Source organism: Panthera leo, chromosome A2 (genome assembly GCF_018350215.1).
Source record: "Panthera leo isolate Ple1 chromosome A2, P.leo_Ple1_pat1.1, whole genome shotgun sequence".
NCBI classification, from domain to species: Eukaryota; Metazoa; Chordata; class Mammalia; order Carnivora; family Felidae; genus Panthera; species Panthera leo.
The window spans coordinates 98,257,242-98,281,248 of record NC_056680.1 but is presented as its reverse complement, the minus strand read 5'-3'; the positions used below and the strand labels follow the sequence as shown (position 1 = coordinate 98,281,248).

At 41.2% G+C, this 24,007-nt stretch overlaps 1 protein-coding gene across 3 annotated transcripts in view; it reads left to right on the top strand.

Moving 5' to 3' along the window:
• SLC25A13 (solute carrier family 25 member 13) overlaps positions 1 to 24,007 on the top strand; it is a 183,860-nt gene that overhangs the window by 30,550 nt on the left and 129,303 nt on the right. For 2 of the 3 annotated variants that reach the window (XM_042918249.1, XM_042918240.1), the window contains exon 3: positions 8,966 to 9,108. In XM_042918249.1, coding sequence (XP_042774183.1) covers positions 8,966 to 9,108 — 143 coding nt within the window. Of the gene's footprint in view, positions 1 to 8,965; positions 9,109 to 24,007 lie in introns of those variants that run through there. The other variant, XM_042918257.1, reaches the window with a different exon arrangement.

Genomic DNA, 24,007 nt, shown 5'->3' with positions numbered 1-24,007 from the left:
ACCTTTGCGGTTTGATGATCATGCTTTTTCTCCTAAGATGTTTAAAGCTCTTTGTAAAATTCCCATGATCCTTCATCTATCCGGAGACAACTACCCTTGCCTCTCTTTGTAGAAACCCATTGTTGTCACCCTCATTGTCATTACCCTCATTTAATTGCAACTGTAGTGCCAGGTGAGGAGCCCTCGGTGTGAGTAACAGTACATATTAGATCACAACAGATATCACATATTTCCTTGGTGTCTTACATTTCCCCTAGGTTGTGACATTGGGCAGTGAATGAATGATACTCTAATTAAAAGTCTACCTCGGGTCCCAAACAGTGAACCACATGTAATGTTACTCACCTGGATTTAAAGGACTCAGAAAAGGACACATTTATAAAGATCATTTTAAAAGCATGTATGTGAGCTTTTTCTAAACATGATGGAAAACCAGCTGCGCTGTACAGACAGAGGACCAGGGCTTCAAATGAGAAACTTGACTGTCTGTCATGTCCCAGATAATATGGCTCAGAAAGTTACCAATGCCGTGAGCATCACTTTCCTCATCAAATTGTGTTACTATTAAAAAATACCAAGAAATCAGAGAATTTGAACACTGACAGGGTTATCTGGTGTTAAGGAATTGTTACTGATTGATTTTTAGGCCGGATGATGGTATTCTTATTGCGAGAGCTACAAAGAGTTTTTTTCTCTTAGAGATACACACTGAAGTATTTACAGATGAGATTATGATGTCCGAGATTTGCTTTTAAATCGTCCAGTTTTGGTGAACTGTGGTTGGTGTGGTGATGGTTTTTGAAACTGGTAGATGGATCATTACGTTTCTTACCCTGTTTTCTCTATATTGTACATGTGTGAGCATTTTCATAACCAGTTACAAAAATTTTTAAAGATTCAGTGAAAAAACTTGGATGAAAGTGCCCAGCACCTGATTTGCATTAGATACTGATTCAGTAAATGCTTGAAATTAAATGATTCAAACATGAGAGAGAGAGGCTTCAAAAGGAAATGGTTAAAAATATGAGCAGTTTTTGGGGGAGGAAACGGGATAGATTTGTGAGGAGGTTTGGATTATGTGTAAGAAAGTAGAGTTGTTTATAAATTTGGTTTTAGCCCAAGAGGACAACACTGTGTAGAGATTCTAAGGTAGAAAAGGATTGTAGAGAATGAAAGGACAGGAAACAAAAATGCTTTGTTTCTCACCTTGGCCTAGTTGTTGCTCTGCATTCGGGGCCCACCATAATTGGGATGAGGTGTGTATGAGGGAACCATAGACATTGTTAATATGTATATTTAAGGTCTATATTATAAAACTCTTACGATGTAATTCGGGAAGACCTCTTGCCGGAGAAGAGCACGTGAGCAGGCTGCCAGAGAGCCTAGAAAAATGGATAAAGCTCGTTAACTTGACCTGGCAAAGTCATAATCATTCTTTGAACTCTATTACTTCGGTTTAGCAATAGTTGTGGGCACCCTTCTGACAGGAAATGGGGACAGCTCAGAGTGTTTTAATAGGTGGCGCATCGTGGATACCTACTGGTCTTTTGGCACGATTTGGTGGAAAGGCTCCAGGTAAAAGCTGTGTCTACCTTTTGAGGCCACATGGCAGCTGGCGAGGTTAGTTTAAGATCCTACTTCGGAACAACGTGTCTTTTCCAGCTGCTCCATGTCAACAGCAGGCAGGTCTATGGTGGAGGCAAATATTGGTCAGGGAGACCAAAGGAGGGTAGGAATTGCATGCAGAGTTCTGGAGAGTCACCTGTGAGATTTCTGTGGATGTGGGTCTGAGGGCTGGGGTGGAGTCTTTGGGACCAGCTAGGGAAGTGCTGTCTTCTCTTGGGGTGGCTAAGACAACGTAGCTTTTGAGTGAGAGTGTGGCTTTGAGTCCAAGGGGACGATGGGGCCAGGAAGGGGGGCAGGGGCTGTCTGTGAAGAAAACAGCGATCAGCAGTTTCTGGAAAGGATTGTGGATCTGGCAGAGGTTCGGGTGATCTCATAGGGCCTGGGCAGTGTAGTACCAACACAAATCCACCTTGGCTCAGCATGCGGGGGATCTCTTGTTTATCATCTGGCACAGAGGGTGTTGTGGTGGGAGGAGAATAGGGATCGGGCTTGTGGGGGCTGTGCCAGGCACGTCTCCACTGTGGCTGGTCTTTCTAGTTATGTATGGATCAGCAGTAAGCACTCTATAAACCTAACTACTTTGCTGACTCTCTGTGACTTTTTCCTGACTTTTCTTCCTAACAAATACCCTACCTTCTGTGTATTAAACTAGTTAGAAGGTGCTTCTGTAGGGGCGCCTGGGTGGCTCAGTTGGTTAAGCGACCGACTTTGGCTCAGGTCATGATCTCGCAGTTTGTAGGTTCGAGCCCCGTGTCGGGCTCCGTGCTGACAGCTCAGAGCCTGGAGCCTACTTCAGATTCTAGGTCTCCCCCTCTCTCTACCCCTCCCCTGCTCACGCTGTGTCTCTCTCTCTCTCAATAATAAATAAATTAAAAAAAAAAAAAAAAAAAGAAGATGCTTCTGTAGCTTGGGGGAAGTAGACCTCTGGACCAGATGTGCCAATAGCAGGGAGTTGGCAACTGCGGAGGTCAGAGAGCCAGAGGATCTGGGAGAGAGAAGGAAAGCGGGGTCCTGGAGGACTGCACTGGGCCCAATTCTGACTTATTTTGTTTTATCCTTAAGAACGATTCAAATCAATGCCACTTTCTTCTTTCTTTTTTGGAGGGGAGTTGCTTACTGTGTGTTAAGTACAGTGTTAAGCATTGGGGATATAAAGATGCATAATTCATGGCCCCTGCCATTTACTATTTCACTGTGTGTGAGTGTAGAAAAAGGCCATAACATGGTTGATAAGCATTATATGGCCTTAATTAGTAGGAAGCTGATGTGGGGCTAATTACATCTTGCTAGCAAGGGTCATTGAAGTTACAGAGAGGTTGTGGTGTCTCAGCTGGGCTAGACAATGAGTAGGTACTTATCAGATGGAGGAGGTAGTGGAGCGTTGTGGGGCAGAGGAAGACTGTTCTGGGCAGAGGAAACAGCAGGTGTGAAACAAAGGTTTCACTCAAAGTTCTGTGAGAGTGCCAGGTGGAGGGGTGGGCTGCAGCACAGGCCCCTGGGCAGTGCACTGGGATGCTCGGTAGGACGGGACTTGGTATAGGGCACTCCTAGCCCGAGGCATTTACTATGCAGCCTGTTCTGGTGATAAGTGGGTGGTAACATTTTGTCTGGGTGTGGAAGTTGAAGTCTAGGTGTGCTCAGTTTTGCTTCTAACCTAAATGTTGACATGTGTTTTTTTGCCTGCCTAATACTTCTGGTGCTGCTTCGTGTTAATTTGGACAGATGTACTGAGTGCTTACAGTTTAAATAAAGCACCCAGAAACTTTGCAGTGTGTAGGATGTGCAAAATAAGTATAAGCTGGGACCATGTCTTCAAGGAGATCAGCTTGTATACAAGAGGCCAGATTTACAGGCATGCAGCAGGTAAGAAAGAATGTTGGTTGGCCTACAGGTATGTGGTTTAAAAATGCCACAGGAAACGGAGAGAGTGGTCCCCGTGGTGGGGCGTGGTCAGAGGAGGCTCCTTGGAGAGGGAACTTGGGGAGTCCCGGGATGAGTGGGGCTGGAGAGGCAGGGAGGAGGGCAGGTGGGGAGTTCCAGGGGAGAGGGCCACATTTGACAGAAGGCCCGGAAATGGGTTTGGGAGCAGACAGCCTCTCCAGGTTGAAGGATTCTTGCTCCTTCTTCAAATGTTTATTTAAATTCAGCCTTGTGCCAGGGAGTCTGCCAAGCATTACAGGGTGTGGGTGACAAAATTAGAAAGATAATTGGGAATTTGGCGTGTCTGCTGAACAATAGGAAGCCATCGGAGGTTTTCCGAGTCATCCAGTGACACTGGCAGGATGGGTTTGAGATGTGGTTGGTACTGCAGGCCCGTGAGTTTGGCAGTGTTGGGTGCAACCCTGGTGTGAGGCCCTAAAGACTTGTTTGGGGTTGTGGCGGCAGGGGAAATGGCGAGTGGGCAAGGTAAAGACATTTTGAAGGACTGCTTGATGAAAATGGTCTTGTGTGATGAGTGAGAGGGAACAGGGGATAAATATGACCATTGGATATACCGTCTGGGTGAGAGAGGTGCCAGTAATTAAGAATGGGGAAATTGAGAAGGAAACCATTAGCTCAAGGGAGACCAAAGCGGGTGATACCTAGCGTTTACAAGTACAGAGGTGGATGTAGCTGAATGCCTCTAGTGTAAGATGTGGGAGGTGGGAAAACTGGGTAAAGGGACTAGACAAGGGGAATAGGCCATATTACAGTTTGTAATAATAATACATAGTGGGTTGCACTCGGGTTTTTATAATGATTCTTTGTCAACAAAACATGTGTATTTAAAATTTGTGTTAACAAAATTGGAAAAACTTCTTTTTTGAAAACTATTGAAGTAAAAACCTTTATATTCATTGACAAAAATTGAAAAAGCACAAGTGTGTAAAGAAAAGTAACTTGTGATTCCACCCAATAGATACAATCTATGTTTATATATAAATGTGTATTTTATATACCTATCTCTCTGTATTTCTGTCTCTGTGTATGTATGTAAATCTTTTTTTCCTTAACAGGAGAAAAAATACCGTTTTATCCAGTTTTCGTCCTCACCTGACGCGTTAGGAAACCCTCTTCCTGTCATTGATCGCATTTCTACAGTATTTTTAGTGTTGTGTGCCGTTCCACATACAGTGGCTTTACTCTCGCTCATCTAGCGGCTTCCTGTTATTGAAGGCTTAGTTGTCTTGTCTCCTGTGCTAGCAGTAATGCTAGTTCAATACTCTTGAACCTGCATTTTTGCATATAACTTGTGTATGTTTAATCATATTAAAACTTAAAAAAAATTGTAAGGAAGAGAGGCTTCAGGTCACTTGTAAAATCTGTTCCCAAAGAAGAATCCGTGGAAGCTGCGAAGTCCACTCCCCTGACAGGGGCCCCTCTGTTCCCTGCTGCAGGAGCAGTGGAGCACCTTTGTCAATATATTCTTATTATGATCGGTCTATCAATTTGGAGGAACAACCTTTGATATTTTTACTATAATCACAAAGCAGACTACTCCAGCCTCGGTGATGAGCTGGTTTTGCAAACTGAAGGAAACTGTTTTCTGTGTTCAGATTAACATGTTCTTACATTTACAAAATTATTTATCACTTCCAAAAAATGACGCAGAAAATATCTCAATGGTTTTCTTTTTTTTTAATGAAAACTATTGAGGTATGAATCAAGTGCACAAATCATGAATGTACCGCTCCATTAACATTCACGAAGGGAGCACACCTATGGAACCAGCACCCCAGGAGCCATCTGATGCCCCTTCCAGTCACTACGCACCCCTCCTAAGGGTAACCAGTTGTTTGGCTTTCAACTTTATGTAAATGGAATCATACACCATGTTTTCTGGTGTCTCATTTCTTTTGCTCTTGCTCTAGTTCAGATTCATCCTCATTGTTGTGTGTGGTTGTTTATTTTCGTTGCTGCATTATATGCCGTTGTGTGACTGTCCTACAGTAGTTCATTTACATATCCTACCATTGGTTGACATTTGAGTTATTTTTCATCTTTTTGCTATCCAAAATAATGCTTCTGTGGACATTAAAATGCTAAAGTACGTTTTTATTCTTTCTATATATGTATATACATATGTGTGTATGTACATATACATAAACACCACATATGTATATATACACACGTTTATTTTAGACATACTTGTGATTGAAATTGCTGTTTCTATGGTTGTCTGTTCAGTTAGAGTACATATTCCCAAGCAGCATTCTAAAGTGGCTTAACAGTTTACTCTTATAACACCAGTGTATGAGAATTGCATTTGCTCCACATTTTTGCCGACACTTGTTATTACTTTTTAATTATTCTGTGTATGAGTTAGAGGTATGGCATTGTGATTTTATTTCGCACTTTCAGTAGAATTTTTTTTAGGGGTCAGCAGCTTGACAATGATTCTAAAGGTCATTTCGGGGAAAACCAAAGAGTGATCATGGCCCAGAAAATTCCCAGGACGGAAGTAGTGTGTGCCTTCATTCGACAGATATTTATTGAACATGTTTCACTCTCTGCCTGCCACCAGTCCGGGATGTTGAGGATGCTGCAGTGAGAAAGGCAGGAGAAAATCTTGCCCTGACAGAGCTTTCCCTCTAATTGTAGCAATTAAGATGCATGTAATCTTGCAAGGATTCCTGGTGCAGGGATGACAAGAACTGTCAGCCTGTCCGGCATTCCTCCCTGGAATTTGGTGGCCACCTCGGAGGAGAGCCTCTTTCTACCTTAGGGAGCCATTCATTGCCAACTGGTCAGAACTGGTGTTGAAGATGGACTTACTTGCCAAGCTGTTCCCTGATGACCATATGATAATCAGTATGTGTTGAACATGTCATAAGAATGATTTCATTTGTGCTCCTGGGACAACCGAGAAATTAAGTGGGGAAAACTAAAGTTGAAGGATCCTGACCTCAAACCACGTGAAAAATCAAGTATCAATGTATTGAAACTTAAAAGATAAACCTACTTGAAAAAAGCCCAGAGAAAATATGGGTGAATATTAGTCTTGAGATGAGGAAGGCCTAGTTTCTAGACTTAGAAGTAATAGAAGGAATTGCAAAGGTGGAAAAAAATCTGTAGACTCAATTATATAAAAATACCAAACTGGAAAAATGCTTGCAACAAATCTGAGAGACAAAGGACGGGAGAAAGGGCATGGTCCAGCACTGCTGGTGGGAGTGTAAATTGGTACAATCTTTTCTGGAGAGCAGTGTGATAATAAGTATCAAGAGCCTTCAAGTTCCTCTCCTTTGACTCAACAATTTCTCTTCCAGAAGTCTACCCTTTGAAGATTGTTAGGAATTCGGATAATTGTTATGTGCAAAGCCAGTTACCTTAGCTTTATTTAGAAATAACCTAAACATCTACTGGTGGGAGAAGAGTGAAATTGCATTTTAAATAAATTAATTATTCACCACTATAAGCAAACATAGGTATAAGTCTAAATCATAGGATCGCTGTAATAATTAGCAGCAACATTCCCTTTATATTTCTTGTCCTCTTTTGCCTTAGGAAAATCAAAATCTAATTCTTCTGCATTTCCAAAAAGCCATTTCAATGCTAACTGAAGAATACTGGGATTCTTGGACCATTTTTGAGCTTTTCTTTTGTACCATGCTAGAAAATGTTAAAACTGATAATACAGAACATTTATAAAGTGCTTGTTGTGTGTAGCACATTGTGCTAAGTACATTACATGATTATTCATTTATTTCTAGCATCAACTTTATGAAGCAGGTAATGTTGTTATCCCCATTTCATAGGTCAGGAGCTAGAGACCCAGAAAGCTTTACTTCCCTGAAGTCGTACAGGTGGCAAGAGGTAGAAGCAGAGCTCGGTGCAGGCTCAGCCCAGGCCTGAGGGACTCCAAAGCTTGTTACTGAGTATCTAAGCAAGAGTTTATCCTGCATTGGAATTAAAATGTAGAAATAACAAGGGACTTTTAAAAACAATTTTTATATTTATTTATTTTGAGGGGCGGAGAGAGGGAGAGAGAGAGAGGGAGAGAGAGAGGGAGAGAGAGAGAGGGAGAGAGAGAGAGACTCCCAAGCAGACTCCTCGTTGTCAGCACAGAGCCCGACGTGGGGCTCAATCCCATGAATGGGGAGATCATGACCTGAGCCTAAATCAAGAGTTGGTCACTTAACTGACTGAGCCACCCAGGTGCCCAGAAACGGTTTTAATGGGACTTGCTGCTGGAGCTGCAGAGGGAGTGGAGGTGCTGTCATTGGCACTTCACACCACTGTGCTCCCCACATCGTCCATTGTGGTTCCTGTCACCCATCCAGCCTTGTTCTTCCTGTAGCTCACAGTCCTCACTCCCCCACCCCCAAATCGCTCTTCTGTCCCCAGGATCAAGAGGTCCTCTCCTGCTCCATAAGGATACCATATGATCCCATGTTGTTTCTCAGCACTTCCCACGGCCCGAGGGACTCCACGGAACAGGAATGAACAGGTTCCCGCTTTCAGGAGTTGGACTGTGTCGCCAAGGCAAGAGGAACACTGTGAACAGGCATTGGGTGCCACCTGTCTCTCGTTGACCACTTCCACTCTAGAGCACCCTTTCACATATTCTTCTGTGAAATCCCACAGGAAACCAGGCAGTTCATAGTTTGCTTTCTAGTTTAGCCTGTTTGTCCTCCTTTCCTGCATTATTGATGCCCTTGAAACAGGAATAGGGGCAAAAGAATTAGGTCGTTTCCATCCATGACTTTATAATTAATTGTTTTTTTTTTTTTTTTTTTCTATGTCCTTGCCAAAAACAAGATGTAATTTGTTTTTCCAAATTTCTGTAAGCCAGAAATTTTCATTCTCATTCTCGGCACTGATGACGTTTGGGGCTGGATCACTCTGGTGTAAGGGGTCACCCTGTGCCTTGTAGATGTTTAGCAGCTTCCCTGACCTCTACAGCTAGATGCTAGGAGCATCCCTCCCCCCTGGTTATGACAGTCAGAATTTGTCATCAGACACTGTCAGATGTTTCCCTGTGAAGAAAAATAGAAACAATGGAGGAAGTACCAAGCTAGAGAACACCCTCCCATCTCCTGCCCACCAAAGACAGGTAACATATAGAAAAGACTGGTCCTCATAGGTGGACTTGGCTATTAGGGGACATTGGTGTTTGTAAGCTGGACAGTCAAGCTAACCTGCCCTCAGTTGAGAACCACTGTTATGAACCTAAATCTTGGCAGACTTCATGTGTTTTTGTTTTTTCTATGAAGTGTTGGGAAATAACTGTCCTTGGGAAGAGTAGATTATCTTATGTGATGTTTTATCCTTTGAATATTTTCAGCTTTTTCAAATATTGATCTCATGATTATATGCTTTTGAGGGTAAAATATCTTTTCTCTTTTTTCCTATACAGTATGCAAGCATTGAAAAAAATGGTGAATTTTTTATGTCTCCCAATGACTTCGTCACTCGATATTTGAACATTTTTGGAGAAAGCCAGCCTAATCCAAAGACTGTGGAACTTTTAAGTGGTGTAGTGGATCAGACCAAAGATGGGTATGTTGGTCATTTTATTTATTTTTTTGTTCAACAGAGCTTTCTGTTGTTTTAAAGATTAAGAAGTCACTGAATACCTTCCCATCTCTTAAAAGCATTTTCTCTATTAGAATTAATTCATTATTTTAGAAATAATACCTTTAACATTTCCTTTAAAGTCCTTATCACAATTGACGATTCTGTGTGTGTATTTTTTTTTTTTTTGACGGTACAGAGACTTTTAAAAAAAAATTTTTTTTTTTAATGTTTGTTTATTTTTGAGACAGAGAGAGACACAGCATGAGCAGGGAAGGGGCAGAGAGAGAGGGAGACACAGAATGTGAAGCAGGCTCCAGGCTCTGAGCTGTCAGCACAGAGCCTGACGCAGGGCTTGAACTCCCGAACTGTGAGATCATGACCTGAGCTGAAGTCAGATGCTTAACCGACCAAGCCACTCAGGCACCCCCCAGAGACTTTTTTTTTAACATTTGTTTATTTTTGAGAGACAGAGAGAGACTGAGTGGGGGAGGGGCAGAGAGAGAGGGAGACAGAATCTGAAGCAGGCTCCAGGCTCTGAGCTACCAGCACAGAGCCCAACGTGGGGCTCAAACCCAGGAACCATGAGATCATGACCTGAGCTGAAGTCACATGCTTAACCAACAGAGCCACTCAGGCGCCCCTATAGTTCCAGAGACTTACTATAGTTGATGACTGGTGTGAGATATACCAGAGTGTTTGTATCTATACTGGTATTTTTCAAGGGAACTGTAAAAATTGTGAGTAAATGTAAAACATAGCTCTATGAACATAACTTTTCTATGATCTTTCCCTCTGCTCAAATAACTTTTGAAATCTTCCATATGATTAAGTCATATGAATCTAACAGACAGAATAATAGGATGATTCCAAATCTCCAAGAAAGGTATTCTACCCAAGCTGGAAGAAAGAGACAGACCATCTAAAATTAAATGATTCTTTGCAAAAGGCCTTTGGGTTTTTTTTCCCCCTACCAGTGTTCTCACATTTTAAAAATGAGCTTTTCCTGATTTTGCTTAAGATTGCAGTTGGCATTTACCATTAGGTGCAGAATTTTGAGCTCCAAACTCTTACTAATACAAATAACAACATCCCCTAAGAGCCACATATTTTTTTTAATATGAAATTTATTGTCAAGTTGGTTTCCATACAACACTCAGTGCTCATCCCAAAGGTGCCCTCCTTAATACCCATCACCCACTTTCCCCTCCCTCCCACCCCCCATCAACCCTCAGTTTGTTCTCAGTTTTTAAGAGCCTCTTATGCTTTGGCTGTCTCCCTCTCTAACCTCTTTTTTTTTTTTTTTTTTTCTTCCCCTCCCCCATAGACTTCTGTTAAGTTTCTCAGGATCCACATAAGAGTGAAAACATACGGTATCTGTCTTTCTCTGTATGGCTTATTTCACTTAACACAACACTCTCCAGTTCCATCCACGTTGCTACAAAGGGTCATATTTCATTCTTTCTCATTGCCACGTAGTATTCCATTATGTATATAAACCACAATTTCTTTATCCATTCATCAGTTGATGGACATTTCGGCTCTTTCCATAATTTGGCTATTGTTGAGAGTGCTGTTATAAACATTGGGGTACAAGTGCCCCTACGCAACAGCACTCCTGTATCCCTTGAGTAAATTCCTAGCAGTGCTATTGCTGGGTCATAGGGTAGGCCTATTTTTAATTTTTTGAGGAACCTCCACACTGTTTTCCAGAGTGGCTGCACCAATTTGCATTCCCACCAACAGTGCAAGAGGGTTCCCGTTTCTCCACATCCTCGCCAGCATCTATAGTCTCCTGATTTGTTCATTTTAGCCTCTCTGACTAGAGTGAGGTGGTATCTGAGTGTAGTTTTGATTTGTATTTCCCTGATGAGGAGCGACGTTGAGCATCTTTTCATGTGCCTGTTGGCCATCTGGATGTCTTCTTTAGAGAAGTGTCTATTCATGTTTTCAACACACATTTTCTACATACAAATATATGCACACACATAATTTTCTTTTTTGGTTGTGCCATTTGATTATAAATTGCAGACATCATGATAGTTTAGCATCTATCTTTTAAGAATAAGAACGTAGGAGAACAAGAATAAGTAGGAGACCACGTAACTGCCATACCATAATCTTTTAGGAGAATTAACAGTAATGTGAAGTATCTTCAAAATTCCAGTCTGTATTCCAGTATACTGGATCTCTCCACCTCCCTCCCACTTCAAATGGCTCATTGTGGTTTTGTTTTGTTTTCTTTTTAAATCTAGGATCCAGACGAGGTTCTTGTACTACCTTTATTTGTTTTATCTCTTTTAATCTAGAACAACCTTCTAATTTTTTTTCATGATATTGGCTTTTAAAACCTGGGCCAGTTGTTTTATTGAAGGTTCCACATTCTGGACTTGCCTGATTGCTTCTTCAGGCCTGGATTCACGTTAAGGGGCAGGTTAGGAGAGATCCTGTACTTTCTGCTGTACCTCGTCAGAAACATGTTGCAGCATCAGTGATGCTAAGTTTGATTGCTTGGTTAGGGTGGCGTCCCCCCAGATTGTATATTTATGATAATTTTTGTTTGTAATTAATGAACAGATACTTTGAGGACATGTGCATATCCTGTTTCTCAGCAACTCTTCATCCACTAGTGTTAGCATCCACAATGATCGTTTCCTGAATCGGGTATCACATTGTGGTGATTTTTCTAATTCTGTCATTTCTCCTATATTTATTGTCTAGCACTCTTTGTTAAGGAAAAGTTTTCTCTCCTCTACCCCGTTTTCTTTCTCTCTTCTTACCAGTATAAATTCGTGGAATTTTTCATTTTAAATTCAGTGTATTATAATCTATTACTATTATTCTCTTAGATGCTCAGATTTGGCAAGGGGGGGCCCTTGGGCCTAGCTCCTTTGCCCTCGTCTTTGAGTGCTCTTTGCTTTTAGGCAAATCAGCCATTCTAGGCTCTGGGTGGGTGTTTCTGCCTCTAACCTGGGAATCACTGTTCTCTTCAAGAAGTCCTGGTTCCTTTAGATTGGGAATGGTGCTTAGAAACTGAGCTGGGCACTGGCTTGTTGTTACAAGGTTGTTACTACTTCTCTGTCTTCTCAGTAAAAAGAACAGAGAAATATACTTTAAAAAATCAAAAGTTCATAATGACATTTCCTATTTAAATTTAACATTACAGGATTTTTTTTTCTTATATTTTTAACTCAGTGAACATTTTGGTTCCTAATTATATTAATATATTTATGGATATTAACTTCTATAATTGTGATACCTTCTAATTTTTTTTTCCCATCTCTATCACCATTAACATACATGCTTTTCCTATTTACTTTTGTATGTACTCTCCAAAAATAATAGCCTTCGATTCAATGAGATAGAACAATGTGTAATATATGTTGTGCATATATATATATATTCAAAATCTTATCACAAATCTCAAATGCTGGCTTTGTTTTCCTGGTTTTGCAGATGAGACAGCTGAGGCTCTTAGTGATCAAGCAATTTGCCCCCAAAAGGTGCCCAAGCTTGTCTGGCTTCAAAGACCTTGACCTTTCCAGTGTCTCAAACTGCCTCTTCTCTCATAATCTCATCATCCTCTTTAACTTGCCATTTTTTTTCAGATTTTGTATTAACTTAAATCTCAGTTTTTCACTGTGACAAAGAAAATGTTAGATGGCCTCAGTCCATTGCCTTGTGACTTTTTTTTTTTTCCCAGTTGCAGAAACCTGAGTTTCAAAAGGGAAAATAACCACCCATAATCTTTTCATCCCCACACGGTGGTTTAGAGTCTTTTTTAGTATCTTCTATGATTTGTTAACCTGAATCAATATTTTTCATAATCTGAATGAATATTAATTGCAGTTCTTTTATAATCTTTTAGACTATATTAATCAATTTCCATATTTCCATATGCTGTTCACATTAACAGTGTTAAATAGCTTCGTAGTCTATGAGATTACATACCAACCATACTCTATGAAATCATGCCCTTACAGAGTTGTTTCAGTGTCTAGTTTTCCTTTTGTTTAATTAATTCCTTTGAAAGAACTTAGAGCTGTTCCTGGACACAAGGGTAGAAGTATTTTAAGTTTCACCATATGTAGTGTGGTGATTCTTTCCAAAAGCACTGATCATGTTGAAGAACTTGTCCAAACTATTTATGCTTTCTGAGCCAGTAGCACACGGCTGCTGTTTGAGCCGAGACCTGCCTAAGACCCAAGACTGTTCAGATGTTCATGTGCCATTTTCCCTGACCCTGACCCAAGCTCAGCAGTATTTCCTTCACACATAGGTATAACCATACATCTGTTCTCAATGTAAAACTGTGAATGCCTTCATTTCCCCTTCCTTTGGAAGCATAGCATTTCTCAAGTTCACAAGTCACAAATCATCTTCCCAAATCAACTACTGTTCTTGAAAAAATTACACGGTGAACCCACATGCTGGCCCATGGAAGCACAGCACATACACCAAACAAAGGGAAAACACTGGCATGGGCTCCATTTGGCCAGGCTCTCTTTGGGTGTAATGACATCTCTTGGCTGGCCAGAGGGATTCTAGTGCATAATCTTTTTCAAACTTGAAAAACTGTTTGTAGATTGGTAACTTTAAGATATCAAAATAACGGCAGCTGTGCTGACCCAGATGTCATGGTGAATTGAAATAGTCATTTTTAGGTAGATAATGGTCCACCAGCTGTGGTTTCTGGAGTGGATAAGCCAGGTCCTGCATATTTTAATATCTCCAGTGTCTGATCCAGTATCTGGCCTCTGGTTCACAGCAATTTGTTGACCAAATATGAGTAAATCTACTAAGAAGTATTTACTCCCTTAAATTATGAGAGCCCAGGAGTATTGAGGAATGGAAGTTCTAGTTCAAATTCTAGGTTACTCACTGTAGTAGCTGAATAGTGTCCACCTGGAGATGTCAAGTCATAATCCCTAGAATTGGAAATGTGACCTTATTAGGAAAAAAGTGTCTTTGCAGATGTGATTACATTAAGGATCTTGAAGAGAGCACCCTGGCTTATCCATGCCTTAAATGCTGTAAGTATTCTTTTAAAAAAAATTTTTTTTTAATGTTTTTATTTTTGAGACAGAGAGAGACAGAGCATGAGCAGGGGAGGGGCAGAGAGAGAGGGAGACACAGAATCCGAAGCAGGCTCCAGGCTCTGAGCTGTCAGCACAGAGCCTGACACGGGGCTCGAACTCATGGACTGTGAGATCATGACCTGAGCTGAAGTCGGACGCTTAACCGACTGAGCCACCCAGGTGCCCCTGCTGTAAGTATTCTTATAAAAAGTAGAGAGACGTGATACAGACATCATGGCTACCAGCAGCTGGAAGAGGCAAGGAAGGATTCTCCAGTGAAGAGTCTCCCTTTGGTGGGTGTGCAGCCCTGCTGACACCTTGCTTCTGGACTTCTGGTCCCCAGAACTGTGACAGAATGAATTTCTGTTGTGTGGAGCACCCTAGTCTATGGTAGTTTGTTACAGCAGCCCCAGGAGACTAATACCCTAACATAGCTCTTTTCTCCGTGGTTCAGAAAGTCTGTACTTGCAAAGAATATGCGGGGGATGGAAACCAAATAGCCTGATTCTGAGCAGTTTTTTTTTCCAGTAGTAACTTTTGGCTAGATCCCGACATTTTCCAGGCAGAAACCTCTGCTGCAAACCCTCTCTGTGAGGGCACAGTCCCTCTCTGGAGGCTTCACTTATGTATAGGGTTGGGCTGAACTCTAGGCATGGAAGCTTAAACATCTGTGCACTGCTAGAATTTATGGTAAAGGGATTCGGATTTTCTGGAGCACTCTTGGTTTTGATTCAGTGTTTCACTGGGTAGTGACTTGGTCAGACTTCCGTTCTGTGAGCTGCTTGCGCATATTCTGTAATGCAGAGGCTGGCATACCAGGAGCACAGAAAGTGCAGAGCATAGTGGAGGGAAGTACATAGGAACTTGTACTTCATACTAAGGATTGTAGGCCTTTATTTTGAGAGCAATGAAGAGCCATCAGAGGATAATTTGAGTCTTGGCCTAATGTGCCTGTCTTACAGCCCACATATATTCTCTGATTTCACCTGTCCCCACCTCTCTTCTAATTGCCTGTTGTGTTTAGATTCCCCAAATTCCATTCTTTTAATAGATTTAATAATGGGTTTAATCAATTTGTGAAATTCCTTGAGAGAGATGATAAGAAACTTTGAATGCCCAGTCCTGGAAGCCTTTTGTGTGGTGGACCTCATGGGTAAGAAGGGCCTGTTGCAGCATTTGAAGAGAAAGGAGAGGAGGAAAGCAAGGAGGAAGAGGAGTAGAAGGACTTCTAGGGCCCAGACCCTCTTACTTTAGCTAAACAGTATGAACTCTGTGCTTGACTTTGGATTTGTCTGTATGGTTTTTGATGTGTGTTTTAGATTTCTCATCATTATGTTTTTGTTTAAAATGGGAATGAAGGGTTTTTTTTTGTGTGTATCATCCAAGGGTAATTTTTATACATTATTCACACACCTATCTACCAAGAGCAAGTAAAAATAAATTTTATGTGTGTCCCTTTCAGCTTTGCAAACATGTTTTCTGTTTGTTGTTTATTATTAACTGATATCTCACTAGAGACAGCTGGGACTCAAAAGCTGTTTTTCCTAGTATGTGACCTTCTTACTCGGGGAGACTAAGTGGGGGCCAGAATAAGCTGGATGTGTTTGGGTGCCTGGTCTCTTGGGCTCAGGATGCTCACTATCTAGTATAAACTGACCCCTGTCTGTGTGGGTGGGCCTTGGCCAGCTCTGGCATCTAATCGGTTTGCTGAGATCATATGTATGAATTTAACACATACACGTTTTCCATCTCAGGCATGGAACTTCTTTGCACTCCATGCAAGAATAGAAGTTGGCTCTTCTTTTGAAAAAAGGAATATCACTGGAATCTTCTCCTGAAATCATTATTGCACTATATGCTAAGTTGGATGTAAATTAAAAAAGAAAAAAAGGAAGATCAGAAACCTTGATTTCTTTTTTTTTTTTTTAATGTGTGTTTATTTATTTTTGAGAAAGAGAGGCAAAGAGAGAGAATCCCAAGGAGGCTCTGTGCTGGCAGTGCAGAGCCTGACATGAGGCTCGAACCCACAAACCGGGAGATCATGACCTGAGCTGAAATCAAAAGTCGGACACTTAACTGACTGAGCCACTTAGGCGTCCCAGAAATCCTGATTTCTTAATGAGCTGACATGTCCCTTTTACCACCATCTCAGTCCCTGCTCCAGGGACAGTGCCAAGTGGGGAATTTGGTGCGGTACACCTGTCCTCCTGTATCCCAGGTGTCCTAAGGCGAGCTCAGGGAGGACAGAAACCCCCTGTGGAGTGGAAGGGCAAAAGCTCCCTTGATCCTGATTTTCATTACGAATACAGACCATGAAAGCCTTCTGACCTTTCGGTTTATTGAATCAAAATGATAGCAATATAGTCAGCAAAGAATTGCTTTCTCTTCAGAGTACAGAGAATCATTCCTGGGCCAATTCTCATTTTGAGGCATAAGGAATAAGGGTGTTAAAGAAGAAACAGTAAAAAAGAAATTGATGATTTAAAAATGTGTGACTGTATAAATCAAGTCTGTTCTCTGCCTTTCCCATGTTTGATCTTAATCTGAGGGGAAAAAAAAAGTATGGCCTTTAAATACTTCACAAGGTGAAGGAGGATATAATAATGTTGTTGATGATAAAATCATTTTTATATACCTGTTTTCACTTTGTGAGGTTGTTGCGATGAAATCCAGGCCTTGGCCACACGCTGGGAGTTAATGAGGTTTACAATTGGCAATGCTTAAAGAGTATTAGGGTAATGTATTTAAATATCAGCAGTTCATAGTCTGAAATGCTCATCTGTCAAATATAATCCAGAATCAATAAGAGGAGGTCTTTCAATTTGCTAATGAGGAGCGTTTTCTACATACTGGGGTGGACACGGATTTCAGATAAACACCTGAAATTCATAAGCTATAGAATTAAGCAAAGGCATCTCTTTCATTAAAAAAACTTGATAATAATCAACAGCAGTCACCTGAGAAGCTTAAATTTTCTTCTTAGTCATCAGACTCCCAAATTAACCTACCAAAACAAAAAGCCTCATTAGCAGCTCTCATTGAATCAGTGTTATTTTTTTCTTTCTCTCAAGGTGTCTGATTAACCCCCTTTCTTTTTGCATTTCTCACTTTGTGTTAATATTTGATGTCTGAAATCATAGGGGGGTGCGTGCGATGTGGTGGCTAGACGGTGTCTGCAAGGAGCAAATTAAAAAGAATTCTTAAAAAGGTTTGTATTATGTCGCTGGTATATTAGAAAACCTTTAGGAATGTCAGGTGCCTGGGTTTATTTTTCTTTTTAATTCGGGAAAAGGTTGATTAATGACTGGGTGTTGATTTCACTTCTCATTCATATGTAGGGACATCCCTCCTCCTCTTCCCCCCATCTTCTCTTACATACCAAATGCAGCCCCTCTTTTGGAGAGTGTGGCTGTCAAGGGAAGGTGAGAAGTAGGGGCCATTCCTGTAGGGGAAAGGGGAGTTTTGGACAGATGACAGCATGACGTAAGCTCAGGGGAATGACTGTAGAGTGTGGAGATCTGACACGTAAGAGAGAAAAGGAAGAAATTCTAGTGCATTGTCTGAGGAGGAGGTGCGGTCTTGTGAGAACTGGGTGAGTTCATCCAGAACAGCTCTTCTCAAAGTGTGGTCCCTGGGAGCCTCTGAAAACCTTTTGAAGGAATCCGTGAGGTCAGAGCTGTTTACATAATAATACTCAGAGTCACATCTGCCTTTTTCTAAAAGTGGTGAGTAAAACTTGTGAAGCCTTAACACCAGTTAAGGAGTGCCACCAAGCCAAATGAGAGGAGGGAGTAGTCATGCTCTTTGCTAGCACACATTTGCAGTGACGGTAGTGATGAGGAGGTTAATTCCACTTCAGAATGGCCTTGGAGAAGCAGTATAAATCATTGATTTTTATTAAGTCTCACCCTTGAGTACACATAATTTGAAAATGCTGGGTGACTAAATGGGAAATAGGCATAAAGAATTGCTGCTGGTTATTGTCATGTGGTTGGTCGTCTGAGGAAAAGCGTTTGAGCAGTTGATTTGAGTTGCTAGCTGAGCTAGGCATTTTTTTTTTTTTTTCACAGAACGCTGTTTTTATTTGAGAGAAAATTTTCATGTGACAGCTTCCCAATGCTTAGACTTTTCTGATGTAATTAGTGGGGGATATTAATGAATGTGAGTTTTTAATACAGTGTAATGAAATGTGCCAACATTTCGAAGATTGGCATAACTTAGTGACAGTATTTGCCAGCTGTCCAGTATAGGATGTTTCAAAATCATGCACGGGTGGAAGACGTATTCACAGTATTCACAGTGCATGACAGACCTATGGATTTTAATGTAAGAGTGGGATACTGTTTCAGATTCCACATTGTAACTAATCTGTAAGGAACTATCACTTGTTAGGATTTGGTGGAGTTCTGTAGAATAGCCACAGTGATCTGAAAAGGCTGCTGAAATACTCCTTCCTTTTCTAACTATGAATCTGCATAAGGGTGAAATCCTTCATATCCCTCTAACAAAACAACGTATTATAGCAGATTGAATGCAGCTGTCTTCCATTAAGTCAGATATTTAAGAGACTTGCAAAGACATAAAATGCTTCTTTTCTCACTACATATTCTGTTTTAGAAAATATAGTTATTTTTCATACAGATATATGTTATTTATATCGCCATGTAGTAGATTTATTCACTTTTAAGTGAATTAATCAATACTTTAAAATTTTGCCTGTTTAATTTTCAATACAGTAAATATGATACATATAACCCACATAAGTAAAAGCTCTTTGGAATCCTCAAAGATTCCTAAGAATGTAAAGGGGCCCTAAGACCCCAAAGTCTAAGAAATGCTGAGCTAGAAAAATGGAATGGCAGGCAAAGTATAGGGCAGAGACGTGTAGATGTGGTGGTAGGATTTGGAGGAAGTTTTCTTCTGGTTTCCTTGGTTCTGCTCTGGGAAATAGATGAGAGGGAGGATGTGGGTTGAGGTACTGGCGGTTTGAGGAGAGAGGAGAATATATTATGGTTCCAGGTCTGGTGCTAACACTTTCCATCCCTTTTCTTATTTAATCTTCATAACAAGTCTTTAAAACAGGTACTTTCATGCCCCACTTATAAAGGGAGGTACAGAATCAGAGTTCAAAGCCACCTAGTTAGTGAATTGCTGGAACTAGAATTTGGACCTAGTTCTTTTTGGCTTGTGCCCAGTCTGCTCTACTGAACTTTCTACACATAGAGGAGAATATTGAAAATAGAGCTTTGCATGAGAACTCTGCCTGTGTCCTTGCTTAGGAGTTCTGATGCCCTTTGAACGATTCTTAGCCTCCAAGACTCATGATTTGGCCAGCATAACGTGGACTTAAAAGCTCCATGAGCACTACATCAGCTGTCATCCACACCCACAGACCTTTGAAAAACTGCCCTCACATTCTTCACTTCTGTTGTTTCTAACCCAGGAATAGTTTTTGGATCACTCTCCCCCTTTCACTCTTAGACTCAACCTTGAGGTCCCGTTGCATACCATATTCTCAGAATTCTTATCTTTCTTTACTGGGCCAACTGAAAATACCAACCCTTCCTCCATATTCTTCGCAGCGTGTGGAGGTGTTCAGAAAATGAAAGAGCCAAAACACGTTCCCTCCCACTTTCTTTGCTTGGTTGTTTAGTCTTGCTTTAGTCTGCACTGGTGGGGTTTAAAACTCGCATCTAAACGGCTAAAGGAGAGGGAATCATGTGTACGCTCTGTTTCCTGGCTACTTGCACTTCTGTTTCTCTACCCGTGGCAGTGTCCTAGGCACAAGATGTGGCAGTTGCTGAAATAAAGAGTCTTGCACGAAGCTGTGAGGGATTCCTGAAGTGAATCATGAGGAGATTTTAGTGCCTATTAACTTTCCCATTGATTGTGGCATAATTGTCAGTGCGTCACTTCCTAGTAAATAGATTGAGATTCTCTGACTTTAATGAAGGTTTCTGAGGGTAACGTTTCCACCACAATCTGATAAAAAGGTTTTGGGATTTTCAGTCTAGAAGAGTAAGAGATGGCAGAGGATAACTGTTGAACCTGCGTAGAAATTATAGAGTAACTTAGTATCTGTAATAAAGGATGTATAGTACAGTAAAGTAGCCTTGTGTTACAGACCTGAGGGAACCTCAGTACTTAAAAAATCTAGGTTAATTTCATATTTAGTAATTCACTTAACCCATACTTATTGACATTAGCTATGTGCCAGGCATAGTTCTAAACCAAACGGTAAGCAGTATGTTCTGATATAGCAAATGGACAATGTAAACCAATAGATCTATGGTATAGAGGCAGGTAACTGTATGTATGAAAGCATGGGAAGGAGGTGGTGAGTGAGTGCTCAAGGGTGCCATGGTGGATAGGGTGGTCAGGAAAGACCTCTGCAAGATGCCATTTGGGCAGAGACCTCAGTGAGAGCGAGCTATGTGGGAATCTAGGTCTTCAGCTTCTGGGTGGAGGGAATAATAGATGCAGATGAGATAGGAAAGTGTTTGACGCATCTGAGAAGCGGCAGGGGGACTCGAGACTGGCAAAGAGCAGGGAAGTGACGGAAGCCAAAAAGGTATCCAGGGCCAGATTTTATTAGATCTTGTACAATTTTATTCCACGTGTAGTAGAGATCATTGGAGAGTTTGAGCATGGAACTGACATGATGTGAATTAAATGTTGAAAGGATCTCCCTAGCTGATTTATGGGGAATAGAATGAAATGGGCAAGAGTGGAAGAAGGCAAAAGATGGCAGGCTTAGAGTGCCAGTTGTGGAGATGGTAAGAAGTGGTTGAATTTTTGGGTGTTCTTGCTAGATTGGCCTCAAGACTTCTGTAGAACGTGTCAGTATTGATGTGCTCGTTACACGTACACGCGAAGAGCTAGGCTGTTAGATGTTTGGGTCTGGACTTCAGGGGAGAATCATATTTATCTCATTTTGGTAAGTGGGGGCCCATTTATATTTTCTCCTTAGCCCTTTTTGGTAGGATCCATTTGTATTTGATAGCTTACTTGCTTCCTGGCAAAGCAGAATGTTGTTTTATGGACTTCCTGCTCTGGACCTGGAATTGTCCACTCTTCATGGAGTCTTTATTCTTTTTAATGGGCACTTGTATTTAGAGACCACACTGTAGGCATCACCTGTGCTTCTTTTGGGTTGCCATTGCTTTGAGGCCTTTCCAGTGGCTAATGGGGGAAAAGTTTTCAGTCCACACTGGCATTTCTAACTCAGAGTTAAACAATTGACAAAATTAAATTCAAAGTATTTTTATTCAAAGTATTTGGTTTAACTCTAACTCAGAGTTAAACAATTGACAAAATTAAATTCAAAGTATTTTATTCAATTTCTCTATCATCTCTTTACTCTTTCATTGAAAAACTCTTGGCTACCGGCAACATTCATGGAATTACCTATTTGCAATATGTAGGTTACATTCAAAACTATTAATAACACCAGTATTGCTGCTAACAGATATTGAATGAAGTTTAAGATTCTTTTCAGCTCTGTTTGTGCATAGAATGTGTCTCACTAATTACTTACAGTAGAAAGACTGTATTCTAAAGTTATTTGAAACAATTCATTCCTCTGTGTGGGTTGGCCACCAACTAGATATATGGTTAGGTTCATTCGTTTCAGTTTGTCTTCAATTTTTAGGGATTGCTTTTTTTCTTTTAGAGTTAATTTAATTTTTGAATATGTAAAACATGTTTCCCAAGTCACAGCTGTATTGACAAAAGCAAGGTATACTCAGAAATCTGACTTAAGATGTCTGCCTCCTTCACCCTATCTCCTCTCTTCCGTTAGAAGAGATAACATCAGATCCTATGGGTTGAGGGCTCAGTCTCACAAGACCACCTCCCTCTGGTTTCACTTTGGATACCAGTTGCAAAGTCCAAGTTGTTAACTGATCACCCATAAATCAGAGGTTCTTATGACCCCCACCTTGAGTTTGGTAATTAGCTAGAGTGTCTCCCAGAACTCTGGAAAACGATTTGCTGTTTACCAGGTTTTTATAAAAGGATATGATAAAAGGGGCACCTGGGTGGCTCCGTTAGTTAAGCGCCTGCCTCGATTTCAGCTCAAGGCATATTTCACAGTTCGTGAGTTCGAGCACCATGTCAGGCTCCATGCTGAGGTACGGAGCCTGTTAGGGATTCTCTCTCACTTTCTCCCTTTCCCTCTCTCTCTGTCCCTCCCCTGATCACTCTGTCTCTGTCTGTCTCTCAAAATAAATAAACTTAAAAAAATTTTAAAACAAATTAAAAAATGGGATATGATAAAGGATGCAGATGGCCATCTAGATGGAAGAGATGCATAGGCATGGTATGGGGCAGTGGATATGGAGATTCCATGCCCTCCCCCAGAGCTGCCACATGTTCACCAATCTGGAAGCTCTCTGAACCCTTTTGGGATTTTTATGGAGGCTTCACCCATTTCTAGCACCTCTGTCCTCTCTAGAGAATGGGGGATGAGCTGAAAATTCCAAGCTGTCATCACGGCTTGCTTTTTTCAGTGACCAGCCCCTATTCAGGAACCCACCCAGAGTCATTTTACTAGAACAAAGACACTGCTGTCACCCAGGAAGTCCCAAGGGGGTTAGGAGCTCTGTGCCAGGAACAAGGGGCAGGGATCTGTCTCTCTATTTTTTCTGTTCTATCACAGATCTGCATAACAAAATCCAGTGATAATATTCCTCTTCAGGTTAACATATTTTCTCCCTCACACCTTCTGGAAATACTGCTTTCGGGACACCCATCCCATTCTCTTGCCTCCCTGATTATTCTTTCTGAGCCCTGTTTTCAGATACTTCCTCATCTCCCATTCTCAGAGCTAAGTCCTTGGGACTTCTTGTTTCTTCTCACACTTCTTGGTGATCTCATTTCCCTTATCTCATGGTTCTAAATAGTCCATAACTTTTGCTTTTATATCTGTAGCCCTCTCTTCCCGGTTGAACTCCACAGTCCTCTCTGTTCAGCTGCTTCCTTGAGATTTCCATTTGCATGTTTAGCAGGACTTTGGTGGAAACCTCAAGTGTCCTAAGCTGGATTCCTGGTTCTTTTCTCCAAAAGCATTCTTCCTTTCTTATTTGCTCTCTCAGGACGTTCTATCTTACAGTTGCTCAGGTCCCAAACCCTGGAGACATCCTTGCTTCCTCCTTTTCCTCTCACACTTCACATTTAGTCTTTCGTCAGATCTACTTGGCTTTACCCTCAAAATATGGTAAAACTCCTTCTCTCCAATTTCTTAGCATGGTGACTAATATCAGCTGCTTCTCAGGTTTCACGATACCAATATAGACAGTACGAAAAAGGAAGGTGCCAGAAAGTTGACCAAGAAAGCCAAAGACCTAGTAGAAGTGCGGGGCAAGTCCAAAAAATGAGAGAAGGTCCAAAGGCAAACTCCAAGACAAGCTCAATTGCTTTGTCTTATTTCCTTAAAGGCAGAGGAGACAAATTATAACAAGTGTCCGACTCCAAGTTCATAACTGCTATGGTCCTCTCTGGAGGGCTGATGATTTGAGGCTCCCTGACCGGAGCATCCCTTGAGGGGAGGTGCTTAGTAGAAGACGCATCTGGTAGGTTGCTAACAAAGAGCCCATGTAACCCGCACTGGGAAAGATAGTGATGCACCAGCTGCTGGTGAAGATGCGTAAAAGCTGCAGCAGGGAAGCAAAGGTACATACCACTGAAGTTCAGCTTCACTTTTCTCTTTTCTTCAAGCTCATCTAAGTGTAAATTTTCAAAAAGAAAACTGTATTACATGAGCACCAAAAAGAGAAAAAAAAGAGAGAAAAAACTAAAACTCTTCA